The sequence below is a fragment of the Rutilus rutilus genome (assembly GCF_951802725.1).
Source record: "Rutilus rutilus genome assembly, chromosome: 18".
NCBI lineage: Eukaryota > Metazoa > Chordata > Actinopteri > Cypriniformes > Leuciscidae > Rutilus > Rutilus rutilus.
The window spans coordinates 12,180,396-12,202,551 of record NC_140231.1 but is presented as its reverse complement, the minus strand read 5'-3'; the positions used below and the strand labels follow the sequence as shown (position 1 = coordinate 12,202,551).

The 22,156-nt window shown below is 37.1% G+C and overlaps 1 protein-coding gene and 1 pseudogene across 4 annotated transcripts in view; one reads left to right on the top strand and one right to left on the bottom strand.

Annotated features, from left to right (window-relative positions):
- The window catches only part of rnf145b (ring finger protein 145b), a 35,352-nt gene extending 24,091 nt beyond the window's left edge, over nucleotides 1–11,261 (bottom strand). Inside the window, exons 1-3 of one of the 3 annotated variants that reach the window (XM_084386568.1) lie at nucleotides 11,106–11,188; nucleotides 10,953–11,001; nucleotides 9,410–9,627 (exon numbers count right to left, since the gene is read on the bottom strand). In XM_084386568.1, the coding sequence (XP_084242694.1) occupies nucleotides 9,410–9,587 (178 nt within the window). In that variant the 5' untranslated portion in view covers nucleotides 9,588–9,627; nucleotides 10,953–11,001; nucleotides 11,106–11,188. Of the gene's footprint in view, nucleotides 1–9,409; nucleotides 9,628–10,952 lie in introns of all 3 variants that reach the window. The other 2 variants (XM_084386567.1, XM_084386569.1) reach the window with 2 other exon arrangements.
- A 4,698-nt stretch (nucleotides 11,262–15,959) lies between these two features.
- Nucleotides 15,960–20,891, top strand: LOC311277620 (calcium-responsive transcription factor-like; annotated as a pseudogene). Its single transcript has 8 exons — nucleotides 15,960–16,101; nucleotides 16,624–16,722; nucleotides 18,168–18,566; nucleotides 18,648–18,798; nucleotides 18,879–18,942; nucleotides 19,132–19,244; nucleotides 19,861–20,044; nucleotides 20,758–20,891. The product of its transcript is annotated as a calcium-responsive transcription factor-like (transcript).
- The last annotated feature ends 1,265 nt before the right edge of the window (nucleotides 20,892–22,156 follow it).

Below are 22,156 nucleotides of genomic sequence, written 5' to 3'. Positions count from 1 at the left end.
AATTAGATAAAAAAAATGTAATCGAGTCCCGGCCCTAGTTATGTTATAACGTTACTCTGTGCGTTCACTCGGTGGCTGGTATGAGACACTTATTGCAGACTGCAGTAAACTAGATCATTATTAGAATAACAAATAAAAACTGGATTCGTGTTGCTAAATGACATGCAATTCATTTTAAAATAAATATGATGTCATTGACAGGTGATGCAATGGCACGGTCCATGTCCTGGTTAAAACTGCTGATTTCTCTGGATTTAAACATTGTTGGAAACGTTTGGGATAATGTAAGTGCAACAAAAGTCAACAAAATTGTTCTAGTGGTTTTTGGATATTTTAATCTAAAAATCGTACAATCTTGTGCCTTTAATGACAAAAATGTGGTGTGACCATCATGTAAAAAAGTATTAACATTTTCCTTACACATTAAATACATGTGAGTGTACGCATCTCACTCATTCTCAAATGTTTTAAACACTTTTACCTAGATTTTTTTTACAAATAGCATGAATTAAAAATCCATAAATAGTAGGGCTGGGTAAAAAAAAAAAAAAAAAAATTCGATTTCTCGATTTTAATCGATTCTCATTTTTACGAACCGATATCGATTCTTAAATCCCAAGAATCGATTAGTCATCCTGTTTTCAGTTGATGAATGAATGTAACATTGTTGCGCGCATCCCATCCAATAAATCGCAATAATCTTTGTGTTTTGTTACTATTGATATGAAACAAAGTCTCCGATTTCAAATTACGTCCATTTTCTTACGAAATTCAAAACCATAAATACCGTTTTGGCGCTGTGGCGTGAGATCGCTCTGGCACAGCTCAGCTCAAGAGAAGCAAAGCGCATGATCTTCTCTTCCGCCTTAATAAAACCAGTTACCGCGAGAAATGAACATGAATAAGCATCTGAAAGTATGTTAAAAGGTAGAGTACAACTTATCGAAATCCGTATCATGTGACATGGAATCAGTGTTTCAACCGTGGAAAGACGTCAAATCAGCTTGTTAATGTAATGTAACGTCACATTTACTTCAGAAAAACCATATCCAGTGACCATAACCTCGTTAGTCAGCTAGAAAAATTAACTCTAGAGAGGAGCATTTTGCTAAATATATGCACCCTATTACATATTCATTATAATTTTTAATGTTCCTCAATTTTTAATGCATGTTTGAATAAATCTGGCAGGTTTTTATGACAGCCACCATTTAAATGTTTATATTTCATATAACTTTATTATTATAAAAATAAATAAAAGTGTAATTGAAGTGTTTGTATACAAATCAGTTCATTTTTACCTTCAATATTATAGTAGGCTAATGAAGCCTAGGCTACAACTGACTCTTATAGTTTACAGCATTAGTTAAAGGTATAGTGGAGGATTTTCTTTTTCCGGGTGGATCACCAAGACTATTGGTCCTCCTAATTGTCAATCGCGCATGCGCACTTTCAGGTGTATATGTGTGGTGAGCCGTTTATATACTGTCTATGGTGGTGAGCTACGGTTTCAGCCATTCATTGAAGCTCGCCGTTCTCACCGGGTTTTTTCAAAATGTCTGAGGGTCGCAAGAGAAAAAGTGTCTACGAATTGTATGACAAGAAGAGAAAGGCCTCTGAAGAAAGAAACAAGACCAGAGTGTTTTGGGGAGAATATTTCACACGCTGGCGTGCGCTAAAAGCACAGGTTGGGCTTCCCACTGATGCCTCAGTCGCGAAGTTTCTACTCGACAGGTAAAGTTTGGCATGCTATTTGGAGAAATCCATTTAAAATCACTGCTAGTAAAAGTTAATGTAAGCTATGATTAGCGATGCTAGCCCTGGCACAAGTCACGCACCGCGCAGACACGGTAAACATCTTAATTTGTCTAAAGTAGCCTTAGGCCTAAAAAAAAAATTTGTTTGGTTCCGGTTTCCGACCAACCCTGTCAATTTATGTGCGACCCAAATTTATTTTATGAGCTTGGGGAAGAAATAATACAAATTAAATAAATACACAAATAAAAAACTTTGAGGCGAACTATAATTTACGTTTTTGTACAGCACCGTTTTTGTATAGCACTCTTGCGATGCAAGACAGAGTCCTGCACGGGTCCGATTTTGTACATCCGCACCCGCCCGTACCCGCAGTGCTTAAAACCGCATCTGACCCGTTATCCGACAGTAGCAATAACTGTTAATTAAAATCCGCACCCGACCCGCTTAAAATAGAACCGACACCTGACCCGCACCCGAAATAAAATCAGTTTAGCCAATCACATTAGGCACACTTACAAAAATGTTTATTGCCAGGTCATACAGAAGTTATTACACGACAATTAACACAAGGACAACTTCAGCCGAAGCTGTCAAAAGGCCGGTACATGAAGAACATGGCTAACGTTACCACAAAACTGAGTAACCTTAACATTTTACCAATCGGATTTTAAATTATTTTATCAACTTGAAATACAGGCATATTTTTGTAGATGTGTTCCTAAAAATATGCATATATTTTTACGTTTGCATGTGATTGTTTTAAACCCGTGTTTCCCCCGTTTGTATTGAGGTTAATACAATTAAAGGTAAAGATGAAACATTGCTTGAGATGTCTTTTTTTGGAGTAGAAAAAAGTACAAACATTTAAAATCAGCGCGTGTGTGTGTAACATGCTGGGACACACAAGGTGGTATAGGTACATGTACATGTAGTATTGGTAGGCTATGTTATGAAAAAATTGAGTATCCATCGCTACTGTAAAGTAAAATTAAAAATATTATAATAATTTCCTACCTATCTCTTGCTGCCACTGAAAAAAAATCCCTACCGACCCATGACCTCAACTGACAACCAACAGGAACCAAACTTTTTTTTTTTTAGGCCTTATGACCAAATGGTAAAAGGTATCACGCTGAAATGGAAACTAGGCTCGTGCATGCTCTCTCGTGCACATGTTTAATAGGCGTTCCCTCTCGGGCGCAGGTAGAGTGTTGCGCATGTGCATTTTTTTAAAAAGTGGAGAGGGCGGTTCTTTTCTAAAATTCAGGAAAATCCTCCTCTATACCTTTAAGAGTTTTGTTTTCCTTGAGAAAATTTGCCATGTATTGTACCTGATATCCAAAATAATCAATATTGAATCGGAATCGAAATCGAAATCGAAATCGAATCGCAAGCTTGTGAATTGAAATCGAATCGAATTGTGAAATTTGTGTCAATACTAGGGCTGCACGATATTGGAAAAAAAATTACATTGCGATATTTTTTTCCCAACGATATATATTGCGATATTGCGAGCCATCAATCCAGGCTAATGTCAATAATTACCATTCCATGTTATTAATAATTTCACTAATAAGCAAGCTTCATTACAAGTAACAAAAAGGCCACTTAATATTTTATTCCAGAAACATATTTCTCTCAGAATTCGGTGAACGTTCTTCACAGGACCTAACGTTCTTCGGGTTCTAGGACCTGAAAAATTATGTTTTCTGTGCTGATTCAGTGACGCGTTCATGTAAACGGCACCTAGAACCAGCAAAAGTAATGATTCATAATATGTAAAATATTACAATGAGACATTTTAATTGTTTATTAATAAACAAGTGTTTTCTGTAAAGCTGAAGTTGACAATATACTGACTCGCGATCTTCGCAGCAGTGATCGGGAGAAATGCACTTTTCATACAGATTAAATATAGCTATATATTTTTTTAATGGTTCTGTTTAAAAGTAGAGATTTCTGTAGATAATAGATATATTTCTTTCTTTGGTTTTTTTTTTTTTTTTTTTTTTTAGGTGTGTGAGGCGAGTAGGCTACCTTTTACGCTGAGTTTCGGTTCATGGATGATAGCTTAATCTCCGGTTCAGGCGCTGGCTGCTATATTTAATTATTATTAATCATTATTAAATCCAGGAAATTGGATAATGAAATACTGATTAAAATTAAGATACAATTAATACAAAAAGAAATTCGTTTTAAAGAAAGGCTTTGTGCTTTCTGTTTGAGGTCTCTGTGAAAGTTTTAAAGCAGTCTTTCAGTGCCGCTTTCATAACGGTCGCGTCCGTAATGTCACGTAACATTGTTTTTTCCTCATAAATGCGAACACGAAAAATAAACGAATGTTTAAAAAAGACAACCATCCACAACTGTATAACACTCCAGCAAAGTAGCCTACCTCTTTTTGGTCAACATCCTCCTTTTTGTAGACGAAATAGGCTAGTCCCAAATAGCTGATTTTGACTTTTTTTGCGGCGGATCCTCTTCGTCGCGCATTTTTGAATGTTGGCTGTGAGCGTGAGCTGCGGCACAGCGAACCAATCACTGTGCAGGCACGCAGAACGCGTATGTCACCCCAGCAAAAAGCCATACAACAAACTCGTGTTTACTGTGTGCTACCGTTCTCTTATGGGTAGCCTACTACTAACATTACCCTTCACATCGCATGTTCCGGCGATGTGACTATCGCTCATTCGCACATCGCGATGTCGATGTTAAAACAGAATATCGTTCAGCCCTAGTCAATACCCAGCCCTAATAAATAGCATTGTTTTGTGAATTTGCACCACGACACAACCTGGGTTTTACAGGGGCCTTCAGTTCTTATTGTATCGTTTTCCCGCTTCATGTTGGTCTCACCACATGACTTTGATTTGGTAGATGAAAGACAAATAATTAAACATAACTTCCCAACTTTTTCTTAATATCATAATACTAAAGGATTATGCCAAACTACTTAAGATTTTCTTTTTCCATTCTTTATTTTTTGCTTCATTATTATATTAGGACAGTTGTATGACCTTACATTTTGTAAAAGTACTGTTCAATGTGAGCAATTTGCTATATTACAATACAAGACTACATCTGTGTTATGAGATATTAACTTGCTAACGCTGGTGATTATGAAACAAAATACCTAAAACAGTGGGATACAGCTCTGGTTTTTACTTACAATGCAGACTGAAAATGCTTAAGGATACTGTTACAGCAAAATAAATGTATTGATTTCATTTAAATCCCATGGGATTAAACAGCAGTGTTCAACTCACAGAAAAAAAAAATGCCTACAGCTATAAACCAGGAATAAACATTCGGGTCAAGTAATGGGTCGATGACACTGGCGGTGGTGAGATCTTTATCACAGTAGTAGTGTCTTCAACCCTGCCTGTTTAACAGTGTCAGCAGTATCTGTAAGCCACACTAAACCTAAAAGACTATTCAGGCCAACAGGAAGTAATATCAAACACCACGACGGTTCATCTCCAATACTGGCCAATACTCAACAGAACAAAAATTCTACCATAAAGCAAAACCTCATTTGTGCCTGGCTAGCAAACAATCGTCCTTCTTGTGGCTGTTTATGTTCGTTGCACCAAATATGCAGAGAGAATCCAGCCGATTCAAACAGGCTGAAATCTAATATACTGCATTGGACAGCTGGGTGAGCATCTAGCTTGCAAGGGATCATCTATGAAGCATTTGCTGATGCTTAAATCATTCCAGAAAGAGCAGTGTGAGAAAGCTAGTCTAGCTCTGCGACATTAGTTTATAGGTGTGTGTGTGTGTGTGTGTTGGAAGCAGCTGTTCTCTCTATATTGACTTCACCCACCACAGAATGATTATGCAATTGTTTACTTGGATATGAATTCGCAACTGAAAAACTAAGCATAGCAATTCTCCGTTTTTGGGTAGCCAATTATAAATCAGACTAACCAAAATGTTATAATTATTATAATAATGAAATGTCATCATAAAATATTACATGCAAATAAAAAAGTTAACATTATTTGCATAAAATAAAAAGAAATTGAATTCTTCACAATAGGTTTAAAGGCAAAACACACCAATATTTGCCAAAGGATGAATGCACGCCTCTTTAGTTTCTGCGGTTATTCAGTGTCACGTCCTGTGCGTCGAGTCTACGAGGCACAAATCAGCATCACTGAAACCTGCTCGCCTGGATCAAGTGTCCAACACAGGTCACGCAAAGAGACGGACAGTGAGGAGAGAAAGGTGTGGTAGAGATGTGTGCAAATGTTTAAGCCATATATGTTATCTGTAGAACTGGATCATACTGACAGCGTTCAGCTGGAGGTCACAGAGACACTGTGTTGTTGGTTTAAAGCAAACATTCTGTATCAAAGTGTATCAGGTGGTGGAAGTGTGACATCATGTCGATGGAAGTCACGTTAAAATGCATGATCGCATTTGACACTTTCAGTGTGAAAAACCTTTAAAGTTTCCACTTAACTAACAATAATGAAGAACAATAAACTAACACAGAGCAGGCCTTTGACATAAGCTCGATAAACTCATTGCACGCCTCTTTACTTCCAGGCAGCTGAGAAAATAAGTGTTTAAGAGGCATTTATTTTTAATTAGAGATTTACTTCTTAAAGGAATTCGCATCCTTGTCACTGGATCTTTGGCAGTTTGCACACTCAGAGATAGGGTGCTGGATTAAATGGAGTAGTCAAAACTGTATTTGCAATGCAAAGCCAACAGGCAGCTGGATAAAATCAGACACCAGAATGAACTATCAAGCGTTCAACAATTCATTCATTTCATTATAGATGAAACCGCTGCAGGACATGATGCCTGCGACAACATGATCGAGTGTACAATGTTTCTGCTAATTTTCTTGCGGTGTTGAAATTAAACCATTTAAACGGTGGCTCATAACTTGTTTTGCATGACAGATTTATTCAACATTAAATAAGACATCATTAATAGGTAGAAATAAAATGAATATGTGATGTAATGCAAAATGCTGCTCCAATGTTGTTTTTCTAGCTAACTAAGCAGTGGCGGACAGATATTGATTTTTTTTTTAATGGATGATGCCAAAATTTTACAGATCAGGGTGGCCGATATACATGATCACACAGTTTAATTTAAAGATGCATGCATGAGAAAACTTCCTTTAAGTTTCGTCAAGGGAGACTGTTTTAAGAACAGAAACACAAAGCGCTTTAAAGGGATAGTTCGGCCAAAAATGATATTTAACCCATGATTTACTCACCCTCAAGCCGTTCGAGATGTATATGTCAATCTTTTTTCAGATGAACACATTTTCAGTTATTTTAGAAAATGTCATAGATCTTTCAGTGGTTATAATGTGAAGCTATGGGGTCCACCTCCTTCAAGTCTAAAATAACTGGCTTCCGGTAGCGGTCAACGCGCGTTCACGGAGATGGATGCTGGCGTATGACGTAGGATGTAGCGTAGAAAGCGTTGTGACGTAGAACGAACGTGACAGCGCAGCCAGAGAGCAGAGCAAAACAAAACTCTACGTTCGTTCTACGTCACGACGCTTCCTACGCTACATCCTACGTCCTACGCCAGCATCCATGTCCGTGAACGCGCGTCGACCGCTACCGGAAGCCAGTTATTTTCGTTTATAAACTTTTAAATATGTATATTTTTACGACAAAACCGCACGGATTACCCTCAGAAGGCCTTCGTTTATCCCCCTGGAGCCGGATGGATTACTTTTGTGAAGGATGCATGCACATTTTGGGACTTGGAAGAGGTGGACCCCATTGCTTCACATTATAACCACTGAAAGATCTAAGACATTTTCTAAAATAACTGAAAATGTGTTCGTCTGAAAAAAGATTGACATATGCATCTCGAACGGCTTGAGGGTGAGTAAATCATGGGGTAAATATCATTTTTGGCCGAACTATCCCTTTAAGAAACTTCGCTTAGCACACAATTATCTTTGTGTCCCTGCAACATCTGTTTTGGCGGAGCGTGTTTTCTCAGCAGCCGGCCTTATTTTGAATCAGACTGAGGAGCCAACTTTCACCCAAACATGTGAATATTCTTGTTGTTCTCAACATGAGCATGTGAAACAATACAAAAATACACTATTTGTAATTAAAAGCATTTGTAAAGCTGTTGTCACAGAAACCTAAAGGTCTCCCTGATGTTTACCATTAACACAAAAGCTCAAAGGTTTAAAGCTACACTGTGTAGGATTTTCTCCCATCTAGCGGTGAAATTGTTTATGACTACCAACTGAATATTACTTTAGCCCCTCCCATTCCGAGGGCGTTTTAACTCCTACGGTGGCCGTATTATTTCAAATCTGCTGGCAGTCGCGAGTAATCTCCCCCTCGCATTCGTCACGGTGCCACTGAGTGTAAAAACGCGAAAGGCGAAGCTTGAATTTCCAGGTATGTCCCTCTTTGGCTAATGTATTTTCAAGATGGAGGCGCCATTCGAAACGGCAGATTCTACGCTTACGAGAATACTTGATTAGTTGGTGGAAGTAATTACACATTAATGAGCACATATCATTTTGAAAGAACAAAGTGTTTTTAGCTAAGAATCAACTTAAAAAAATTACACAGTGTAGCTTTAACTCTTGAGAGAGAAGAAATCAAGACATAATTATTGTCATTTTAGTACTGTAGTGTAAATTATTTGATGTACTTCTGAAATAAATAAATAAATATTTTGCAGTGCAGGTGTATTCACATTCTATTATATATATATATATATATATATATATATATATATATATATATATTATATAATATTATATTATATATTACATAATCCCCCTCAGAGCTATCGGGCCTGAGAAAACAGTTTTTCTGAATGAAATAACGAAATATTTCAACTTGGTATTGTGGTGAATTACAGCATTTTGATAACATTACTGCCTCTATAAAGAGGCTATGTAATGTTATGTTATGTAATGTAATGTAATGTTACAAACTATGTAATTTGTGTCTCCTCCGCTTTTCTCTCTTTCCTCATTTTCTTCGACACAAACAAAACAGGCATCATGACACAGAACAGAGCTTAATTACAGCTTGCAGATCGATAGTTTAATTACAGCTTGAATGACTAACAACCAAGACCGTTCCCATCATAAAAATCTTCCCAACTCCTGACTCTGCGTTTCCACTGGCCCATTACAAGAGGACTCGAGCCAGAGTACAAACACTGCACTAGCACTCTGCTTTTCCTCAACAGAGCGCAGACAGCCAAGAAAACAACCGCACCCACACACACACACACACACGACATTAATGTGTGTGGAACATCAGTATTACTACCACGGACAGAAAACTAGCCATGAAGCTACACTGTAAAATTGCATTTTTACATTTCATGAAGAAAAGACACACTCGAAACTCGCCAGGGCGTTGCTGCATTGGTATAATGGGTTGCCCAATGCCCACACACCAAGTCTAGACATGACAGATCCATCTTTGACTGTGTTGCACTATTTGATCACATACCAGGTAAAATTCTTAAGTTAGATCAGTTAGAATAGTAATAACAATATCCTCAAGAGGCAGCACCAGTTTTTACCGCATAATTAAGAGTCATGTGTCAGTCCTGTATTTGACAGTTCAATGTCATTCAGTGTTTGATGTATAGACAGGGAGAGGTTGCTTGTTGTGTTTGTACATACCGACATAATGCAGGTACAGGGCTATATATTTGTACTGGAAAAGGGGGTTATTGTTGAGACTGCTCCTCTGGATCTTCTGGAAGAAGGAGCCGACGTCCCATCGGTACAGGACCTCTAGCAGCATGATGCTGGGGATCCGCAGACCCACGTTCAGAACGGCTTCCACACGGGTCTTCATTGCCACGACCAGCAGGGCACCAAACAGGCCTCGATTTCAACTGAGAGAGAAACACAGCTTTGAAGACATAAATCACGAGAGCGACTCAGTCAAGAAGATATGCACATAAAGAATTTCAGAGCTAAACGGTCATAAACCTGAGTAAAAAAAGTCTGTTATGCGCATCAAGGCTGTTTTTATTTGATCAAAAATACAGTCAACAGTAATATTGGGAAAGTTTATTACCATTTAAAAGAACTGCTTCCTATTTTAATATATTTTAAAATGTAATTTATTCCTGTGATGTCAAAGCTGAATTTTCAGCATCATTACCACTCAGTCTTTAGTGTCACATGATCCTTCAGAAATCATTCTAATATGCAAATTTGATGCTCAAGAAATATTTATTTCTATTATCAATGCTGAAAACAGTTGTGCTGCTTAATATTTTTGTGGAAACTGTAATACACTACCATTTAAAAGTGTGTGTGTGAGAGAGAGAGAGAGATAAATTAATACTTTTATTTAGAAAGGACGTTTTAAAAATAAAATGATCAAAAAACAAAGCCATTTATAATTTTACAAAAGATTTCTAATCTATTTCAAATAACTAAATGCTGTTCATTGAAATTTCAATTCATAAAAGAATCCTGAGAAAAATATATCACTGTTTCATAAATAAATAAAATAGTAATAATAAGCAACAAAAACAATTTCAACATTGATAATAATACCACGGTTCTTTACGAAACCATGGTAATGCAAGGTACTTTCAGTAAGTGGAAGGAACGACACACCTATCGTTACTTCTCTTATTATTACCACAGGATGGAAGATCCACTACTTACATAACATGCTGCATTAGTCAACAATATAGTAAAATAATTGTGCTGTAAAGAGAAAATAGTGTTGAATTTCGCATCTATAAACTCACGTGGACTAACGTTAGTTATAGTTACGCCTGACGTGTTAAACGTGTTTGAACTCCAGTAACCCCGACACATCAACAGTCACACAGTTCAAAAAAGAAAAAAAGAAAAACGCTGGCGAAACACTGAATAGATAAACCTTATATAAACTAAATATTACACTGATAATACGACGAGTACGTGTTTAAACGTAAACCTGAACAATAATGATTGACTTTCATTGGCCGTAGCGAGTTCGCGCTAACTAAAGGATATATTCTTAATGCTAGTGATTCGTTCAACTTTATATATAACCGATTCAGATGTCTTAAAACATTAGCGAGTATCGTTTTTTTGAGGTAAATGAGTTTAGTATGTAGCATTTAATAAGTATTATCTGCTCGGCTAACAGCATTACAGAACTGTGTCCGTTATCCCCTTACAAATGCTACGATAATTATAATATAAATAGACTTACATGTTGTTTAATCACTTCACGCGGTTAGATTTCGTCTTGGGCTGCGCCCCTGGGTGAATATAAACCATTTTAGCTCAGACGTCTTGTTAGGCGTTCTCCGTTTGCTACGGTCAAATTACAAGCAGAAGAGAAGAAGCATCTAAATTCACTTACTCCATCAGGCAGCCATTACACACACCGTTTCAGTTTCCACTGCGCATGCGCAACTCTGAATACCGAGGCTTAGCCACTAGAGGGCGCTTATCTTACACCAATTCTACTATGGCGCAGGCTTGACTATAACGATTATTTTTATTCACAAATACAGTAGAGAATCAGAGATTAGACAATAAATTGATAAGAAGAGAAGGGAGGAATTGGATCGAGGGCCGAAATCAAATCTGAGTCCTCCGCGAGGGTTTCCAGATGAATACAGAGGCTGCTGCTACTGTCCAGTACCATCTCTACGGATCCGACAAAGTTATGAATGTTAATCAATCATTGACGTTCTACGTATTCTTCTTGAAGCTTCGTGACTTAATTAATATTCATGAGCCAAAGATCCGTAATTTTGCCTTCTCAATATTTGTATATTATAATATTCGCTAATGTGTTTAGACTCTGCTTTTATATTTTTCACCACTTAAAGGGTTAGTTCACCCAAAAATGAAAATTCTGTCATAATTTACTCACCCTCATGTTGTTCCAAACCTGTATGAGTTTCTTCTTACTTCTGCTGAACACAAAAGAAGATAATTTGAAGAAGGGTAACCAAACAGTTGACGGTTACTGACTTTCATAGTATGGTGGAAAAAATACTATGGAAGTGATGCCCATCAACTGTTAATATTTGGTTACCCATATTCTTCGAAATATCTTATACAGTACCTGTCAAAAGTTAGGTAACATTACTATTTTTAATGATTTTGAAAGAAGTCTCTTAAACTCATCAAGCCTGCATTTATTTGATCAAAAATACAGAAAGAAAAAAAAAAAAAAAAAAAACAATCAGTAGGCTACTCAGAAATATTATTACAATTTAAAATAAGCCTAATGCTTTTCTATTTTTCTATTTATAATTTATTTCTGTGATTCAGTGTCACATGATCCTTCAGAAATCATTTAATATGATGATTTGATTACAGTTAACAACTTCATATTTTTTTGGAAACGGTGGTAGGCTACTTTTTTTTATGATTCATTGGTGAATTTATTCAAAATATAAATCTTTTCTAAAAATATAAATCCCTTATCAATTTAAAACAACTCACTTTGCTAAATAAAAGTATTAATTTCTTTCAAAAAGTACTGACCCCAAAGTTTTTGAATGGTAGTGTATTATTATTGTTACAAAATATTTCTATTTTAAATAAATGCTGTTCTTTTTTAACTTTTTATTCATCAAAGAATCCTGAAAAAAAACCATCCCATGTTATAAAATAATATTAAGCAGCACAACTGTTTCCAACATTGATAATATATCAGAATATTTGAATGATTTCTGAAGGATCATGTGACACTGAAGACTGGCGTAATGATGCTGAAAATTCAGCTTTGCATCACGTGAATCAATTATATTTTAAAGTAGGTTATATTAAAATAGAAAACCTATATTTAAAATTGTAATAATATTTCATAATATAATATTGATAATATGCACCCGCACATTCAAGTCTCACGAATAATCATCGCCTGTAGGTGGCACTCGCGCACTAAACTGCTTCAAACACTCAAATTATGACTATTTTATATTTGTTAGAAATTAATTACATTATTTGATATCTACAATAACTTAATACTGCTGCAGTGCTGCCATAAATCACCTTATTGTCGTCAATTATATTTTAAGGCTTATATATTATGTAACTTTACGCTTGTTTTTTTCCTTCTTCCATGTTTTTCATGTCAAAGATTTGTCTATGTCTAATACAGATAAGAATATAGTAAGATTAAGCGCTATAGGCCTAACTCAGTGGCGCAAAAAATCAAGTAGTGGGTATTTTTGACATAGATAGGGGGGATAATATCGCGAGCAGGCGAGGGCGCCGTGAGCGCTGAGCGAGCAGGTACGAGTCGAAAAAGATGGACAAAGCAAAAAAGCTGTCGGGACTAAAAACAGAAAAAGAAAGAGGGAAAAGGAGATGGCATGTCAACTGATGCGCCAGGCCGCCAGCAGCTAAATAAGTGGATGAAAAAGCAACAGGTAACGTAGGATTTAAAGTGTGACGTCCACGCATGTAGGCTAGGAGATTCCCGGTGGGCCGACGTGCTTGTTGGGCCGATACATCTAATAGGCTTCTTTCTTTTTTTTCTTTTTTTTTGTCTTAACGGCCCATAAAACTCGTACATCGGCGGCCCATTCGTTTTGCTTTGTTTTGCTTGGGTTAGTGCCGTTGTAATGCATTGGTCAGGAAAAAAAAGTTGTGTTTTTTTTTTACATTTTTCATTAAACACGTAGATCAGCGGCCCATTGGTTATTTTCTTGATTGACACTGGGCTGGCCCAATCACATCTTTAATGTGAGGTAGACATTAGTACAAAACTAATAATAAAATTATTTTTCAGTGCATTTGTTTTACAATATATGGCTATTACTATCATGGGATTAATATTATAACTATTATTATGTAGTAGTATAATGTAGACAGACACTGTTACTAAATAAGTTTTGAATTTTTCTTTGTTTAATTTGCACACTGAATATGGGTTGGAGCTTTTAATTGTGAACTCTCAAAGTGCACCAGATTGATGAATTCAACATTAAAAAGCACAACATTTTCTTACGGGGGGGAGACAGAGGTCCACTCAGCGGTGGATTCATCACTGTGAAGTATAGTTCAATAAATTATATTAATAAATTACAATTTTGTACTTATTTCATCTGTTAACTATCACTCGGGGGGCGCCAAAATTGTTGCTGCATACCCCTCTGACACTGGGTAGTTGCGCCCCTGGCCTAACTAATAGGCTATTACAGCCAAATGAAAAACTAAAAGTAGCATTAAGTCCCTTTTGGCCTTTGTGTTAGTTTAAATCCAACTTAATTTAAACGTTTAATCTAAACTCGCTGCATAACGACGTTTTTGAGCGTTACCGTCGCGTCGCGTTTAGATTATTTTTTACTGCGTTCCGTTTTAAAGGGATAGTTCGTCCAAAAATGAAAATTCGGTTGCACTTTATTATACAGTCCGTGCACTTACAGCGTACTTGCCTAAGAAAGTACTGGGTAAATAAGGTTAGGTTTATAGGTTCAGGCCAGGGTTAGTACCAGTTATTACCAGACTGTGGTTATTTGATTGGACAGTGGTTGCAATTACTATAAGTTGCTTCCTGTATAAAGCCTGGGCTGAGTAATATTACCCCCAATAGTAAAACATCTCAATTCATGCATAATTGCAGTGTATCTCTGGCTTGGGCTCTTGATTTAAATACTGCTGTGTATGTCTGATAGAATAAATGGAGGAGGAAGAGAGAGATGTGACAGATGTTCTTCAGTCTGAAGAAAGAGAGAGAGAGAGAGGGGATCTACAGTCTGCAGACACACGAGCTGGACTGGTAAGGCAGAAATGTAGACCAGTAGAAATACTGTACAGTACTGAATAATCCTTGTATAACCCACTCTTCACTAAAATACTTATGTTTAATGGCCACACACAAACAAACAAATGAGTTGGGTGAATCTTGTTTTTTTTTTAATACTTTTACCAAAATGCTTGCGTCATTAAATATTAAATAGCAATAAATAAATAAATATGAACTGCAAAGAATAATTGTAAAATATCAGCTGTCAATGTTTTGTGATAAAACGATTTATTATTTTTGTATTGTGATGTATCAGCAAACTGGCAAAAACTCAAAATCGAAAGAAAGTGCAGATGCACAAGTACTTCCGTCGGTCATTCCAGCCCCAGAAACTGTAGCAGCCAATCAGAAGCCCTCTACAGTCCCGGAACAAGTGGACAACTTAGTTATACTTGATCAAAACGGACATCCTATTCAGTATGAGCGGGTGGTAAGGACATTGCACTATGATCCATCACCATAAACTACAGGCTATTACTCACACTAGAAGACGTGTATCACCCATGCACTTGACTCAGTCACCAGATATACCAAAATGTTAAAATATGAGCTTGACCTTATGTGTTCCACCCATTAAGTCATTTTGAACGATATATTTATGACAGTTTTTCCCCACCTCAAAGACAGATGCATTTTTTCAGGTGATCGTGAAAGGGGAGAATGGACAGTTGTACGGTGTCCCATCTGTGTCTATAGGGGGCCCTCAGATGTTACTACCTCACGGTCAGCTGTTGAAAGTAGCAAACTCATCTGGTAATGAATTATGTTTTTTATTATTAAATATAGGCTATTACTGAGTATTGCTTTTCTAATTATATATACACACACAGTCTCACTGGACACTTTATTAGGTACACCTGTTCAACTGCTTGTTAAAGGGATATTTCACCGCTGGAAAGATGAATGTGTATTTAAATTGGATCATTTATGTAGTAGAAATGTGAAATTATTTTAGAAGTTGGTGCCTTCTAGAGAAAGAAAAGCCAGAAAATGTATTTTTGGCTCATGTGGATGAAAGACAGCAACTCCCAGAATGCACTTGCTTCGCTGCCCTACGAGGCCACTCCCAAGCCACGCCTACCGGTTACAGAGGGCAGTATCGGAAGAAATGATACAATTAGGCTACTAGTTGACTCGAAACTGAAAAGACGCCGTTTTATCGTGAGATCCCACCCCATATGGGCGGGTTGAAAACATGCGGCTCTAGCTCTGGCCAAAAAAGTCTCAGATGACGCAAAATGACCAGTTTTTTTTCCAGACACACAATACAGAAATCTCTGGTCTCAGGGGGACATGAGGGAGGGAAGCACGGTCTTTCGAAAATACTACCGGGTTTCTACTGATACAAAACGTAATGCTAATCGGTGAAGTAGCCCTTAATATCTAACTCTAGCAACTCAATGAATTTAGGCATGTAGACATGGTCATGATCTGGTGAAGTTCAAAATGAGCATCAGAATGGAGAAGAAAGGTGATTTAAGTAACTTTGAACGCGGCGTGGTTGTTGGTGCTGGACGGGCTGGTCTGAGTAATTCAGAAACTACTGATCTACTGGGATTTTCACACACAACCATCTTTACAGAGAATGGTCAGAAAAAGTAAGAATATCCAGTATATCCAGTGAGCAGCATAGAACAGTTCTATGGGTGAAAATGCCAGAGGTCAGAGGAGAATGACCAGACTGGTTCAAGCTGAAAGAAAGGCAACAGCAACTTGTCAACAGCAACTGAATGCATGTAATGGTGTGAGGGTATTTTCTTAGCACACTTTGGGTCCCTTAGTGCCAAGTGAGCATTGTTTAAATGCCACAGCCTACCTGAGTATTGTTGCTGACCATGTCCATCCCTTTATGTCCACAGTGCACCCATCTTCTGATGGATACTTCCAGCAGGATAATGCACAATGTCACAAAGCTCAAATCATCTCAGATCATCAGTTCACTACACTCAAATGTCCTCTAATAAAGTGGCTGGTGAGTGTGTGTGTATGTGTATGCATATATAATAGAGTAGTTAACATCTAATAATGAAGAAATTAAATAGAACTAATAAAATAAACAGAAAATTGGTTGCTGTCCGGTTCAGCCATTTCTTTCTGTTGTGTTCAATAGGAATCTTTGTGGAGAAAAGACAGCAATCAATCATCACATCCACAAAAGACAATGATGGCACCCATAGTTTATCTGCACTAGCGGCTCAGAATGTCACTGGTATTAACATTCAGAAAAAAGCGTCAGTAAACCTTGTTTGCACATCATTATATCTGTCACATTCTGTATCTAATCTGAAAGATGAACTTTCCTATTGTGTTTGTTGCTTTTTATTACCATTTTTTTATTATAAATTAGGTTTTTTTTTGTTTTTGTTTTTTACAGCCGATTTGTTTTAAATGTTGAAAATCACTTATTTGAACACAGATTTGACAAGTCTTGCGCAATTATGGAGCTGGAAAATATGTACTGGATTCGTAAAAAGCATTCATATGCATATGGAATGGGTTGACAAGCAAACTACCCAATTAAACTCCTGTTCTGGCTCAATGTATCCCTTGCTTGAACAACAAGAAACCTGCTTCAGGCCATGCCCCATTCCTGGAGTTTAAGTGTACCTTAAATTATTGACAGTTTTACTGAAATGTCTTCTCATTTCTTTCAGTTCTCCTGATGTACTTGAGCCCCCAGTGAAGCCATTCCCACCAGGGGCACCAAACTGGGCTCTAAGACTGAGTGGGTGTGAGGTTTGTCCAGTAGAAAATGGATAAATTGAGTTGTTTTACAAAACTTTCACTTACAAAAATTTAAATAATAACTTTAAAAAAGTAGTGTAATATGCATGGAAATAGCCTAAATGCATTGTACTTTTTCTATTGTGCATAGAGCCCTCTGTCAAACAGATCCATTTACAGCAACACATTATCTTAAAGCTGTTTAGTCATTTAGTCTATATGTTATTTTAATGAGTTTTGACTATAATTCAAAATTGGAATTTAAATGTTTTAAAATTCTACTCACAAAATTAGCAAATGAAACTTTAGCAGATACGATTTGTTTGAAAGAAAGAAATACTTTTAGTCAGTAGGATGCATTAAATAAATATAAAATGACAGTGAAGGCATTCATAAAGATTAAGCAGCAACATATTCAATTCAATTTGAACATATTTGAACAGAAGACAGTTATTTTGAATTGTAATAATATTTCACAATGTTACTGGTTTTACTATATGGTGACTTGGTGAGCTTCAGGGCCTATTAAAATTGTATTTATTTTTTTACTTTTATTTTACATTCCTGAAATTATATTTCGCAACTGCGAGTTTATATCACACAGTTCTGAGAAAAAAAAGTCAGAATTGCGAAATGTAAACTCGCAATTGCATGAAAAAAAGTCAGAATTGTAAGATAATTACCCTAGTCACAATTACGCTTTTTTATTTTTTATTCTATGGCGTAAACAAGCTTCCATACTAATTTGTCCAGATTTTTGTTCAATCAAATTGTTTCTAGAATGAGAATGCTTGCAATAGCAAGTTCCATGTCAAGGCTGGACATGCCTTGTTCTTAAGCCTTGATTGAATGCTGTTGTTGCAGATAATGTAATGGTTTTACAATATGCACACAAAGTCATTTTATCTTGATCTTTAATATGGTTTTAAGGGAGCAGAGCCATTGTGATGGAAAGCCAGTGTGGTCCACGGAGGAAGGGCGTTCAACCTAAAAAATGGTCAGAGCAAGAAACGAATCAAAACATACTCTACAAAGCCAAGACAGGTATTACACCCAGCTCCCTACAGAGAAAGCCCACCTGTACCATGACGTGGACACTGCAAACCTGCCTCCACTTCCAGAGCAGATCTGCTTTGCAGAGGAAGAACAAAATGATGATGAAGAGGAAGAGACAGAGGAGCTGGACAGTGAAGCCATGCAGGATGTCACGATGGAGGATGGGGCGTCCCTGTCCCTACCCTCTCGACTACACCCGCTCGTGGCAGAGAAGATCTGTGAGTTGGTAGCACAAGGTCATAACCAAGTTTACACTGTCCGCAAGCAGCTCAGGTATGACTCAGATGGTTTCAAATCTCCTTTGTTTTATTTGCTGGAAAAATATTTACCGTTGCTTTGTGAACGCCCTGGCAGGAGGTTTGTGGAACATGAGATGTTCAAGAGGAAGTGCCTGAGAGACAGTCTGTGTTACTTTCCCACTGTCAGTGACATCAAGAACCACATCCATGAGGCTCAGAAAGCTCTTCAGCTGACGGCGGGACCACTGGCTACCTCAGATACAGAAAACATGTTTGTAAAGCATTAGATTGGTGAGCACAAATATGTAAGTAAGCATTTATTTTGATGTTTTTGTTGTTGTTGCAGTGGAAAGCAGAGGCTAATAACCTGCTTCCAGAGACTTTGACCCTGACTCCTGCTACTGTGGATGGTAAAATACTGTTGAGATATTGTTTGAAATCCGACATACATTATTAAAACAATAATCTTGGAATCCTTCAATACAATTTAGAGAGTAGAGGAAAGGTCCTGCCTCAAAAAGAAAGCACATACCTGTAGTCCAAGTATAAGCATTGTTCACCCTGCCACAGAATCTAGTGTACTGCTGTTATATTGACAGTGTTCTCTCAGAAGGAAGGACTCTTGGAAGAGAGTGACACTCTTTCTCCAGAGGCTGTGCAGCTCTTCAGCTCTCTCACCTCACTGCATCCCAAGATCTTTGCACATCTCCAGGTGACCCTGTCCTGAAATTATATATTTTTTTTATATGGATCTATTCATTTGTTAAGTTTTTAATTTCTGAATAAATGTAAAGAGTTTCAGGGTGATCAACTGTTCTGATAGTATAATTGAAGAAACAAAAAACCCATTAAAATTAAATGCTTGAAAACCTGATTATGTAATAATTTTTTATACATTTTTGTTTTGAACTTTTTGTTAATGTTCCCATTAACTTATGAAAACGTTATTTAATGGCTTTCAAAACCTCTAGTTTTAAACATTTTAAAAACTTTTGTTGGTTAATGCGAACGTTAAGGGAACATTCAATTTTATAATTTTGCAAACATTATGTGAAGGTTACTTTTGAATGTTCTCTGAACATTCTGAAACCAAAAATGTTAGATAAACATCCAACTAAAATATTTCAGGAAAAAAACTCATTGTTTTTGTGCTAAAGTTTTGAGAACATTATTTAAAAACATATAACTTTGAACAAATGTTCTATTAACGTTAATGGAAGAATGTTCATAAAAACTTGCCTGGCTTCATTTGTGAGAATGTTCCCTGTTGCCTGGGACAAAGCTGGTTGGCAAACTTACTTTAAGAGTGCTCTCCTCTTGTCTAAGAGGCCATCCAGCTACAACCTACACCTCCACCACCACCACCACCACCAGAAGCCCCAGAGCTGTCCAGCCCTGCACCTCAACAGCCTGTTCTGCTGAGTCCATCCCAGTTCCTCCAGTCAAGTGGCAGTGCTGGTGAAAGCATATCTCTGTGTGACCCCCCCGACCCTGCTCGGCATGAGCCAGCTGGTGAGTGTGACCTTGGTGACAAATGCCGGAGCTGAAGGTGGCATCACATAGATCTTGTTGGAGGACGGACAGACCATTCCAGTCCAGATTGTGGACCCTGCAAGCATAGGCAAGTACATGGCACCACAGAAATAAAATCTAAATTTAACCAATTAGAATCATGAAAATAACATATAAACCTGTTGTTTGTTCTTATTGTTCAGCTTTGACTCCCTCAGCAGACGACATTTCAGTTAAATAGGAGAGTGGGAAATCTATGGATGTGTCAGCAGTCAGAAATACAACAACGAGAAAAGAAAACGAATGTCCATTTCTGTGACAACAGCGATTGACGATTGAGCTCTTTGACCAATGGAGGACTGATTCATTGTTTCAAGTACAGTATTATGATAACATGAACTCATGCAATATTGATTTGTATTATTATTTGTTTCCATTTCCCATTATTGCTATTTTAATTTATTACAGTGGTGACTGGAGAAAAAAAACAATTTCTCAAAAGTATGAATGAATGTATAAATATTTAAAGCTAAATGTTTTCTGTTGCATTCTATTCACACAAAAAACTATTTCACAACTTTTTATAAGAATATCTTATGAGTATTTCTGCAGGTATTTCTACCCTTTGAATAGAAGCCTAATGGATCCTTGCGGTGGACTTTTTAAAGTCCCCCTGTGGTGAAATTCAAGTTTTTAATGTTGTTTATTGTCAGGAATCAGTCAGGCTCATTCACATCCACAACACAAAGATCACACTCACCCGAATACTAATCACCTGCACCTGTCATCAATCCCAGCAGTCACTGAGCACTACAAAGGAACACACCTCACCTTCAGTCCCTGTTGAACCTTGAACTAGGAAAGACTCACTAACCTGTTCTCTGTGCATTTCAGACTATTGTTCCTGAACTGTTCCAACAGTACATCCTTGTGATACTTACCTGTGATACTTACCCGTTTAACTCGTCCTGAGATCCCACATTCTCCTTGGTGTCCATGCTCTGTGTTCCTCAGATTGTGTTTCATGCCACATTCAAGCCTGCCGTTATCTACAAGAGAAAAGACGATCATTCATCAATGTTATTCTCAAAGTACCTGTTTGTGCATCTGAATTTACCTGCTGTCCAACGAAAGCTTCATTAAAAGTTATTCTGAATCCTTCTAACCTTGTTATCTGAGTGTACATCCTGACATTTATATGTCTGCGGTGTTTTTAATATGCTTTAAGACGAACCATGTGCAAATTCATAAGTCAGCAACACTGCTGAGTATTTTCTTCTTAAAGGGATACTCCACTTTTTTAAATAGGAAAAATATCGAAACTCTTTGGTCATTTTTTTGAGAGAAATGCTAATGGTCTTGTCCGATTCAATGATCTATGCTAAGCTATGCTAAAAGTGGTACCGCCAGACCCGGAGATCGGTTGAATGGATTCGAAAACGGTAAAACTCAACTGTTTAACTCTGGGGGAGTTGTAAAATGAGCCTATTTTCAAAAAAAGTGGAGTATCTCTTTAAAACTGCAGTGAAACAAAGACGAGGTTTGAAATCGCTGGTGTTTATGATGTCACAAACTACCTTGATATCAGATCAACGTGATTGTCAATGAGTGGATCTCTGAGCTGGTTAATTTGCATATTCATAGAACCGGTATACTAAATGAGGCAAGGGTGTAGAGTTACATTCAAGCTATTTTAAGGCATGACGGATTTTTTTATTATGATTATTTAGTATAAGGACAAAACAGAAGAAGAACAGTGTCTGTTTATGAAGTTCAGATTACTGTGATAGTGTTTACCTGTGAATAGTAATTGTATTTTAATCATTTTCTCTGCTTGCCTGTATTTACATGATCCTGTGCCTGAATTTAGAAGAGAATTATTTCATATTTATCATACATATACAAGAATGTAAGAAATTATAATATTAGCATTCCTCTGATTTAATGCTTTTACAAAAATGCTGAAGAAAGAATGCAGCCTTTGCTAATATTAAACTGTTTTACCTTGTTCTGTTCGATCGTTTGCTTCCATTGGTCCATTGATGACTTCCACAAATAATCAGGTTTCCTTGAATCATGAATTTTCTTCCATTCAGGTACCGCTGATGTTAC